Source organism: Chinchilla lanigera, unplaced genomic scaffold (assembly GCF_000276665.1).
Source record: "Chinchilla lanigera isolate Chin_1 unplaced genomic scaffold, ChiLan1.0 scaffold00074, whole genome shotgun sequence".
NCBI classification, from domain to species: domain Eukaryota; kingdom Metazoa; phylum Chordata; class Mammalia; order Rodentia; family Chinchillidae; genus Chinchilla; species Chinchilla lanigera.
Genome location: NW_004955475.1, coordinates 1,369,419 through 1,380,926, shown reverse-complemented (window position 1 = coordinate 1,380,926; position 11,508 = coordinate 1,369,419). Strand labels below are relative to the sequence as shown.

The 11,508-nt window shown below is 38.9% G+C and overlaps 1 protein-coding gene across 1 annotated transcript in view; it reads left to right on the top strand.

The window, feature by feature from the left end:
- The window catches only part of Fam120c (family with sequence similarity 120C), a 170,406-nt gene that overhangs the window by 41,461 nt on the left and 117,437 nt on the right, over positions 1-11,508 (top strand). Inside the window, exons 2-4 of the mRNA XM_005401518.2 lie at positions 2,110-2,356; positions 3,772-3,854; positions 8,674-8,802. Of these exons, the coding sequence (XP_005401575.1) occupies positions 2,110-2,356; positions 3,772-3,854; positions 8,674-8,802 (459 nt within the window). The remainder of the gene's footprint in view (positions 1-2,109; positions 2,357-3,771; positions 3,855-8,673; positions 8,803-11,508) is intronic.

Below are 11,508 nucleotides of genomic sequence, written 5' to 3'. Positions count from 1 at the left end.
AGCTCCCTGTGCGCCGGAAGCCCTCCTTCCGGGAAACCCTGAGGCTGGGAGTAAAGCAAGGATTTTTTAAAAAAGAAAGTCACTGAATTAACTAGCTGTCTATTTTCCTTTTCTTTCTTTTTTTGGTAAGGGGTATCAAACTCAAGACCTTGCACTTGCCAAACAAGGTGCTGTGCCACTGAACTATATCTCTAGTCCTAGATATTTTCATGTCCACATTTTTTTAATCATATGTACCTCACCATGGCTATTCTAACGATGAACTTCTGTGGGTAGATTTGTGGCATATAGAACAGGTTAACAATAAATAATAGCTTTATTATTTTTCTAACAAAGGTCTCTTCTGTCACTATTTGAAACTTAGGTAACATGTATTATATTTATTTCAGCATTCTGGTTTTTGTTTTTGTTTTTTTGAGACAGGGTGTTGCTATGTAGTTCAGGCTGGTATTGAACTTACTGTGTAGCGCTGCCTGACCTCAAACTTGTGGCAGTTACTCCTGCCAAAGCCTCCCAAGTACTGGAATTACAGGCATGCATCAACATGTCTGCCCAGTGTTCTGGTTTTGAAGAGCCTCATATCAGGTCTCATGAAATAACTTCAAAAAAAAAAAACAAAAAGCCCTAGACACTTGCATGAGCACATGCACAGGAAATAGTTCTGTGTTCAACAGTTGGGATCACATTAAAATTAAGAAGCTTCTGTACAGGAAAGGAAACCACTAACAGAGTAAAGAGACAACCAACAGAATGGGAAAAAGTTTTTACCAGGCACTCCTCAGACAAAGGACTATCATCTGCAGTATATAAAGAACAACAACAACAACAAATCAGCCCTCCCCCCAAATTTAAAGACCGAAAATGAGCATTTAAAGTAGACACTTCCCAGTATATGAGCATCTAAAATAGACACTTCCCAGATGAAGCAGTACAAACAGCAAATAAATCTATAAAAAATGCTCAACATCACTGGGCATTCAAGAAAGGCAAACTGAAACAACACTGAGATTCCATCTCACCCCAGAAAGAATGGCTATCATAAAGAAATCAGCCAATAGCAAACGCTAGCAGGGCTGTGGGGGAAAAAGGAACCCTTATCCACTGTTGATGGAAGTGTATTTTTTTTTTTTTTTTTTTTTTGCCTTTTTGAGACAGGGTCTCACTATACAGTTCAGACTGGCCTTGAGCTCACTTTGTAGCCCAGGCTGGCATTGAACTCGAAAGGATCCTCCTGCCTCAGCCTCCCGAGTGCTGGGATTACAGGCATGTGCCACCATGCCCGGCTTAGGAGTGTACACTGATGCAACCACTGTGGAAATCAGTGTGGAGAGTCTTGGAAAAACTAGCACTAGAGATTCCATTTGACCCAGCTATTCCCCTTCTTGGTATCTTCCTGAAAGAGGTAAAAGCACCATACCACAGTGATATATGCATATCTATGTTTATAATAGCTAAATCTTAGAAACAGCCGTATGCCACTCAGTAGACAGATGGATAAAGAAAATGTGGTATTTATATACAATAGAGTATTGCTCTGGCGTAAAGATAAACTTGAGTCATTTATAGGAGAATGGATGCCCCTCAAGACCATACTCTTAAGTGAAATAAATCAGACACACAAGTTTCAATGTTGCATTGTTTGTCTTGTGTGAGAAACTGAAAGGGTAAATAAGGAGCCAAATGGAGGATAGATATTGGGATGCAGGAAGAAATGGGACAAGGGAGGGGAATAAGGAAGGCGGAGGGGTAAGAGAAGAAAGGGAAGAAAGAAGGAGAAAATGAAAAACAGCTTTTTTAAATAGGGAAGGGAATGGGAAAAAAGAATCAAGATCCGTTATGTACAGGTACAAATTATTTATGATGAATGTGATCAATATGTATGACAAATATGTACTAATAAAAACATACAAAGTTACATTCTGTCTACATATACAGGAATAACCAAGTTCTTGGGGGAGACAGCTTTTGTTTGTTTTTATTTATAGGAGTCCTATTGGCCACGTGTCATCTTCAGTTTCACCAAGTATAAGATGTAGTTAGTAGCCTGTGTGACTTCTAACCAAATGCAGATCTATTTCTGTGGCATGACATGTTCTTTTTCTCTCCTAGGTCTTTCAGAGCCTTGAAGATCACCATTTGGAGGTGGTAGCTTTTTTCAAGGAAAATGGCTTCCATGGCCTTCTTGCCCATGACTCCGAGTATGCTCTCTACAATATTCCCTTTTACTACAGTTCCCACGCTCTCAAGCTGAGCTGGAACGGGAAGAACCTCACTACCAACCAATTCTTGATGCAGGAGGTGGCCAAGCAACTGGGCCTGAAGCGCATGAGTTTTCCCATATTTGCTGCGTTGTTAGGTAAGTGCTTCAAGGGAGGGAAGCCAGTGATTTTAGTTTCCTCTCCCATTGTTAAGAGATGAAGACTAGAGTAATTTAGCCTGTCATTGTCTTCTTAAAGTCCTCATGCTCCAAACTGCTGTAGAAAATCCAGCAGGGGTTTGGGCTGGCTTCTTAGTAGACTAGTCTAAACTCACCATATTTGTCTTCTGGATTGTTGCAGGATTACAGAATGTTATTTAAAACTTCCTTTATTGGCAGTTTTGTTTTGGGGTTTTTTTTTTTTTGAGACAGGGCTTCACTATGTAGTTCAGGCTGGCCTTGAATTCTCTAGGTAAGCCAGGCTGGCTTGGAACTTGGGATGATCCTCCTGCCTCACCTCTCGAGTGCTGGGGTGACATGCATATGCCACCACCCTTGGCTATAAGATTTTCTTTTATAGCGTTTCATAACTGTTGTATGCGGGGTATGTCTTAGGCCAAATGTTTCGCTAGTCCTAGACAACTTTGGTTCCCCTCTCAGATCGTTCACATTTCTTCCCCAGCATCTAAATTTAGATTAGAAACACAAATTGTTGTTTATATTTTTTCTTTATTTCTTGTGTATTATAAAGATTTCCAACATGCAGTAAAAGTGAAAGAATTTTGCTGTAAAAACCCTTTATTCCACGCCTATATTCTGACATTAACATTTTACTATACTTTATCAAATATCTGTCCATTTCTCTATCCACCCATTTATGTTTTTAAGATCTATTTCAAAGTAAATATAGATGGTTCGTTGTATTTTGAGTTTGTTTTTCAAATACGGACAGCATGAATGTTAATATCTGTCTCAGATGTGACCTCTGCTGTATAAATCCCAAAGGACAAGGATTGGATAATCTAACAGAATCAACCCAGGTTTTCGGGTTAGATCTTACATAAATCATTGAAGTCAAACTTTGCCAATTTCAGTTTGCTCATCTATGAAATAGGACTAATAATACCCCATGGTATTATTGATGAAGTTAAATGAAATGAGATATATAAAATGTTCAGCACTTAGTAGGCAGTCAGTAATGTGGTGGTTTTCATTATAAAAGGCAACATGATTAGGTGATAAAGTAATAAATAGCATGGGCTTTGGAGTCAGACAGTCCTAGCTTTTTAACCTGGTGTGGGCCTTTCTTGGTTCAAATCTCCAAAGTTGTCTCAACCTCAGTTTTCTTACCTGTAGTACGGAGATGAGAGTATCATGCATGATCGTTATAATGATGATGCATGCAATGCATATGATACATAGTAGGAGTCAGCACACAGCTTCTGTAATTATTACATTAAGAATATAGGCCTGTGTGAATTATTTGGTCATTTTCTCTACTAGGACTCTTTTTATGGCCTGGAGTTTCTAAGAAAACATTTGTACAGTCAATAAATGAAAAATATACTTTGTAGGTAACCACATTCTTCCAGATGAGGATCTGGCTGCTTTTCACTGGAGCCTTTTAGGACCAGAACATCCTCTTGCATCACTTAAGGTAATGTGCCCCTACTTCCTTCCTGTACAGATGAGGGGATGTCAGGTTCTCATTGTAGCTTGATGGAATAATTATCTTTTATTAGATTCAAAATATTTCACACGCATAAAAAATTTAGTTGTAGCTGGGCATAGTGGTGCACACCTGTAATCCCAGCACTCGGGAGGCTGAGGCAGGAGGATTGCCATGAGTTTGAGGCTATCCTGGGTTACATAGTGAGTTTAAGACAAGCCTGAACTATAGAGTAAGACCCTGTCTTAAAAAGTAATAAAAAAAAAAACCTTAGTTGTAATAATACCTTTAATATAGTACGAATTGATACAAATCTCTGAAGAAAAATACTAATGCCCCAATAATGAAATAATGAGCAAAGGACAGAATCAGGAAATTCACAAAGAGGAAATATACCTACCAGTAATATGACTAGACAGTCACCTCACCAGTGATCATGCGTGAAAATAAAATGAGCAGAGTGATTTTTTTATTAACAGTTTAGCAAATATTGAAACATTAGTCTACTGCTGTCAAATCTGTGGCAAGACTGATACCCTCCTACACCTCTGGTGGTGGTATAAGTTGGTGATTCTACTTCTTTCCCACTTTCACTTTTCTATATGACTATTTCATACCTTCCCCTCTTTCTTCCAGCCTCTAATTCTTCCTTCTCATTTGCTCACCCATAGTCCATGACCTTGCTTCCTGTTAAGATGGAAGCAGGACATAGAGAACTTCCATCAACTCCCAGACCTCACCTACATGTATCTATGAACCCACACGCTGTGCCTGCCTGCTGTTAACTGTGGATGACCTGCCTCTGTTCCTATCAAAGGCCAATCCCTACAGTATCCTCTTTGGCCAGTTTAAGCAATTCTTCCCTTTTTTTCCTGTATCATCCATTTTTTCTGTCTTAATTGATTCTTGTTCGTCAAAAGTACAAGCATGCATCCATTTTCTTTTTATTATTTGTTTTTATAGTACTGGGGAATAGGCCCATGACCTTCTCACTTAGCTCAGCCGTATTTATGTTTCATTTGGAGACAAGGTCTTGCTTAGTTGCTAAGTTGATCTGTTAGAGCTTGAACTTGTGATCCCCCTGCTTCAGCCTCCTAGAATGCTAGATTACAGGCGTGTAGCACCATACCTGGCTTTTTTTTTGAGACAGCGTCTATGTAGGCTGGTCTTTCACTTGCTGTGTAGCCAGGCTATCCTGAAACTCACAATCCTCCTGCCTCAGCCTCCTGAGTACCAGGACTATAAGCATGCATCATCACATCTGATGTATGCATCTATTAAAAAAAACTCACTCCTACCCTCATTCCTCCCCACCCAAGCTACCATTTTTACTATCTATCTATCTATCTGTCTATCTGTCTGCACCATTGAGTATTAAACTCAGGTTGTTGCCCTTGGGAAGCGTTCTATTACCGAGCTGTATCCCCGGGCTGCTTTTTTTTAAAATTTTGATACAGATTTTGCTGTCTTGCCTAGGCAGGCCTTGAGTGTGTGATCCTCCTACCTCAGCTTCCTGAAGAGCTGCAATTACATATGTGCACTTTGCACAGTTTTGTCTATGTAGTACTTAAGCTGCTTACTATCCTCTTCCCCTATTCTCTTTTCAATCTGGCTTATTGAAGTTGCCCTTGACAAGGTCAACGATAATCTCAAGTTAGTAAACCCAGGGGCTAGCTCTCCATTTTTATCTTACTTGACCCGTTGGCAGCATTTGACACAGTCACTAATTCTTCTCTTAGCTTTAAGGATAGTACCTTCTTGTGGTTTCCTGCCTACCTTACTGACTGTTGTTTTTCAGTCTCTATAGCTAGCTGCTTTTAACTTTCAGCTGTGGAGTGTTCCAGAGTTCTATCACGGGTCCCTTTTCTCTCTGCAGGTATGACTGATCCAGTCTCATGCCTTAAAATCATCCATCCATTGGTGACTCCTAAGATTATACTCTAGCTCTGACCTCTCCTTTGAACCCCAAATTCTAATACCATATCTATCTATTAAACATCCTCATTTACATATCTAACAGGCATCTCAAAGTAGTATTTCCAGTGGAAACTTCTAATCTTTCCTGTAAGCTTGCTCCTCACACAACTGTCTTCATTTTCCTTAATGGCAGCATCATCCTTCCACATTTTTAGGCTAAAAACGTTGGCATCATCCTGACTTCCCTCTCTCTCACATACCACATTTTTTTTTTTTTTTTTTTGGTCTTTTTGAGACAGGGTCTCACTATGCAGTTCAGGCTGGCGTTGAGCTCACTTTGTAGCCCAGGCTGCCGTCGAACTTGCAACGATCCTCCTGCCTCAGCCTCCTGAGTGCTGGGATTACAGGCATGCGCCGCCACGCCCGGCTACATCCCACATCTTATGTGTCCAGCCAACAACATCAAACTGGGTACAGCAGCACATTCTGGTAATTATAGGTACTCTGGAGGCTGAGACAGGAGGATCAAAAGTCCCATGCCAAACTGAGCAACTTAGTGAGACCCTGTCTCAAAATACAAAATAAAAAGGGATAGGGATGTAGCTTCATTGTGGAGCACATATCTAGCAGGTGTAAGGCCCTAGGTTTAATCACTGGAAATGGGAAAAAAACCCCTATCACTTCTCTCTTCAAAAACATGTCTGTCTCTCACCATTTTTCTTACTGCTACCCTGGTTGAGTAACCATTATTTCTTGCTATAATTATTAAAATAGGTTACTAATCATTTGTCTTCTTACTCTCCCCCGACACCCAACTAACCTCAATATAGCAGCATAGTGAACCTTTAAAATAAGAATCAGAACATGTCACTTCTCTAAAATCTTCCAGTGACTCTTCAGATCACTCATCTAATCCTTCTTATCACAGCCTAGAAACTGCTTTACTCTCTGGCCCCTTTTTACATTTTTAATCTCATATTTCTTTTTTCTTGTATTTTTCCCCTTACTCTTAGAGCCTTTCTACTTACTATTCCCTGTGTTTGAAGTGCTTTTTCCTCTCACATAGCCATTTTCTCACTCCTAGAAATTTTTTCAAATGTTACTTTCTCAATAACACTTTTTCTGATTATTGCATTTATAATTATATGCACATGCATACACACCTGTACACATGTGTGCTTGCATTTCTTAGCCCTTTCTATGGTTACATTTTCTTTTCTTTTTTTTTCCTGTCTTTTTGAGACAGGGTCTCTCTATGCAGTTCAGGCTGGCCTTTGGGTTCACTTTGTAGTCCAAGCTGGTCTCAAACTTGCAACAGTCCTCCTGCCTCAGCCTCCCAAGTGCTGTAATTACAGGCATGTGCCACTACACCTGCCACATTTTCTTAATAGGACTTATCTATATCTAGCACGCTACATTTTGCCTACTTATGTATGTGTTTTGTGGTACTGGGGATGGACAACAGGGCCTTCACACTGAACTATATCTTTGCCCATTTTTTATTTTGAGGGATTCTCTTCATTGGTCAGGCGGGCATGGAACTTTCAATTCTCCTGCCTCAGTCTACCAGAGTGCTGGGATTATAGGTATGCATCACCTACCCAGCTCCTGCTTCTTTTGTTTCACTTCCTCCCTCACCTGATCCCAACACATCTACAATAAAATTTAACCTCTCACTTAGGCAAGGATATTTTTTTTCTTTCCTATTCACTGTTGCGTCCCTAGTACTAGCTAGGACAGTACCTTTCACATAGTATATATGTAGTAAATGTTTTTGAAGAAATGAGAGGTACAGCATTTTAGCAAAACTGTTTTTATCAAAAGCTTTTAGGAAGTTTATACCCTTCAACTCAGTAACTGTAGTTTGAGAAAGTTTAAAATTAAATAATTGGAAAATAGGCAATAAATCATACCTACGTTTCATCACAATATCAAAAAAGTTTCAAAAATTTTTTATGTATCTTAAAAGTAGGGAAAACAATATAATAATATAGTGTTACCATTACAACATCTTCCAGTTATCAAGATTTTGCCACAGTTGCTGGGATTTGTTGTTGCTAATGTATTTTGAAGCACATGCCAAACCTCAGGTTATTACATTCCTGCATTCTTTAGCATGCATCTGTAAAACACTTAGTTTTCTTACATAAGCATACTGCCATTATCACTCCTAACAAAATTAATACTAATCTCTTGGTATCATCTTAATATCCACTCTATTTTCAGGTTTTCTTGATTGTCTCAAAGAGGGCTTTTTGTGGTTACTTTAAATCAGGATCCAAAAATTGTCCACACATGACTTTTTTTTTTGAGACAGGGTCTCCCTATGTAGTGCAAGCAGGCTTTGGACTCACTTCTGTACCCTAGGCTGACCTCAAAATCATGGCAATCCTCCTGCCTCAGCCTCCCGAGTGCTGGGAATACATTCATGCGCCACCACACCTGGCCACACAGTATTATTTTTAATTGCAAAAAATTGGAATCAGCCAAAATATCTCTTGAGCTGTGTATGGTAATCCTAGCAGGAGGATCACCACAAGCCTGAGGGCCAACCTGGGCTACATAGAGTCCAAGGCCAGCCTGAACTGCATAGTGAGACCCTGTCTCAAATAAAACAAAACAAAATGGCTCTTGAAATAGAGCTGATTAATTATGACAGTGTCATAAAACAATTGTTATCTGCATAGGAATATCATGGATATGGTTTTGTGTTTATACTTTTTCAGTCTTTCCCAAGCATTCTGTACTGAAAGTTAGGTGGGAAAGTATGTTTTAAAAAGAATTTTTCAGTGGATTTACTGAAATTATATTCCATATATCATCCCTACCTCAGTCTTTCTCAGGAATTCATCTTTAATACTAATGTCCTTTAATTTTTTCCCTTTTTTAGGTGCGAGCTCATCAGCTTGTTCTTCCACCTTGTGATGTGGTAATCAAGGCTGTTTCTGAGTATGTTAGTGCCATCAAAGACCCTTCAAACCTTGATGTTGTTGGGAAGGATGTTTTCAAACAGTCTCAGGTGAGCTAGCCTTTCTCCTAAGAGTCACCAGTTTGCTTAACTTCTTCAGTAACACAAGCAAGTCTCCTATTTTCTGGGACACCTAACTTCTCTCCTCCTAGCTGGATTTCCTTTTAGAAACATTAGTTGATCTGGATTGAAAAGCTTTTTTTAAATGTATTTTCTACTGATAATCGAAGTAATACTAACCCATTCTGGAAAACTCAGAAAATAAAGAAAGCAAGTAACTTAAAATCTCTTGATCCAGAAAAGAATTGGGCATAATTAACACTCTGGCACATCTCCTCCTCGTCTTTTTTTTTTTTTTTTGGTGGTGCTAAGTATTGAACGTAGGACCTTGCATATGCTAGGCAAGAGTTCTATTACTGATCCTCCTTCCTTTTTTTCTTTTGAGACAGAATCTTACTAAGTTCTCCACACCGACCTCAAACTTTCAATCCTCCTGCCTAACACTCCCCAGTAGCTAGGATTGCAGGTGTGTGGCACGATGTATACTTTAATATAACGGAGGCTCTGCTTATTAAAGGATAAAATGGGTAATGAAAAAGGCTATGTGAGTCCACATAAAATAAGAATCAAAATTTCACTGGTAATAGTGGTAGGAATGGCTGAACTTCAATTTTATCATATAAAATAAAACTAAAAATTGTGAAAATAAACTAGTTTTATTTTTAACAATTTGATGATACGTGAAACTCTGAGTTTTCCACTTTGTTTGTTTGTTTGTTCTTTGTTTGTTTGAGACAGGGTCTCGCTATGCAGTTCACGCTGGCCTTGAGCTCACTTTGTAGCCCAGGCTGGCCTCAAACTCGCAACGATCCTCCTGTCTCAGCCTCCCGAGTGCTGGGATTACAGGCATGCACCACCACACCCAGCTGAATTTTCTACTTTTATTTTTTAAATTAATGTTCAAGCTGAGTTTTGTGTATGTGTGTACAGTTCTCTGAATTTTTAAGTTAGAGATTTGTGTAACTACTATCACATTCAGGTTACAGAATAATTGTACTATTCAAAATATCTCTCATATTATTCTTTTGTAATAGTTTCCAAGCTAAACCCTAATCCCAGTAAGCACTACTTCTCTGTCATTATAGTTATGTCTTCTAGAGAATATTATATAAATGGAATCATATGGTATGTAACCCTTTGAGAATGGCTTCTTTCATTTAACATAATACCTTTAAGAGTCTTCTAAATCATTACTTGTTTCACATATTAATAACTCATTCCTTTTTGTTGCTGAGTAATAGACACCGTATGAATATATTAGTGAGCTTTCCCATCCCTGGGTCATACTACCTGACACAATTTTTAAGTGAAGGAGATTTATTTTTTCTTTTTCTTTCTTCTTTTCTTTTTTGGTTTTGGTTTTTTGAGACAGGGTCTTTCTTTGTAGTACGGGCTGGATTTGAACTCACTATATAGCTGAGGCTGGCCTCAAACTTGTGGTGATCCTCCTGCCTCAGCCTTCCTAGTGCTGGGATTAAAGACATGTACCACCACACCTGGCAAAATTTGAGAGGTTTAATGTGGCTCATGATTTGAGGGGATTCAGTCTGTGGTTAGCAGGCTCCAAGGCAGAAATGTGGTGAAGGGAAGGTATGGTAGAACAAAGGTGCTTAGTTGATGGGCCTGGGAAGCAGAACAGTGCAAGAGATAATGGGGCTGGGAACAAGATATAGTTCCCAAAGTCACACTTACATTACTAACCAGACACACACAGAAATGTGCTTTAATAATCCCTTGGATGGGTTCCAAGCCAATCAAGTTGACACAATTAAGATTAACCATCACAGCAGATCTACCACATGTTGTTTTTCTATTCACCCCATAAAGGATATTTAAGTCAATTATAATTTCTGGTGGTTTTGAATAGAGTGTTATAAGGGCTTGTGCACAGATTTCCATGTGGGCATAAATTTTCGTTTCCCTAGTTTAACTATGTTAAGAGTGAGATTCCTGGGTCATATGGTAAGTATGTTTCTTAATTTATAAGTCCTTGCTAAACCATTTTTCAGAATAGCTGTTCCTTTTTATTACCATCACTTGGTCAGTATTTTTAAAACTTCTTTTTTATTTTTATTTTGTAGTGTTGAAGATCAAACCCGGGCTTGTGTATATTATGTATGAGTACTATACCACTGAGCAATACCCTCAGCTTTTGGTTTTTCTGGTTTTTCTGGTTTTTCTCCGGTACCGGGAACCGAACTCACGACCTTGCGCTTGCCAGGCAGGCGCTTTTGCCGCTGAGCTAAATCCCCAGCCCCCCTCAGCTTTGATCACTATTTTAATTTGTATTTCACAAATGACTAATGATGAAAATTTTTCTTGTGCTTCACTTGCCATCCTGTTTGGTGAATTGTTGGTTCACCAACAGTCTTTTACCCACTTAAAAACCTAATCTGTTTGTCACTTATTGCTGAGCTTTGAGAATTTTTGATATGTTATATGTATAAGTCCTGAGTCAAGTGTCAGGCTTGCAAATTACTTTCTCCTACTCTGTAGTTTGCCTTTTAATAGCATCTTTTCAAAATGAAATTTTTGGTTTTTATCTTTTATGGATCATGCCTTTGGCATCCTGTCTAAGACCTCTTTGCCTAACTTCAGACATGTTTATTTTCTCATTTCCTTTTTTTTTAGTTTTTGGTACCAGGAATTGTGTGTGTGTGTGTGTGTGTGTGTGTGTGTGTGTGTGTGTGTGTGTGT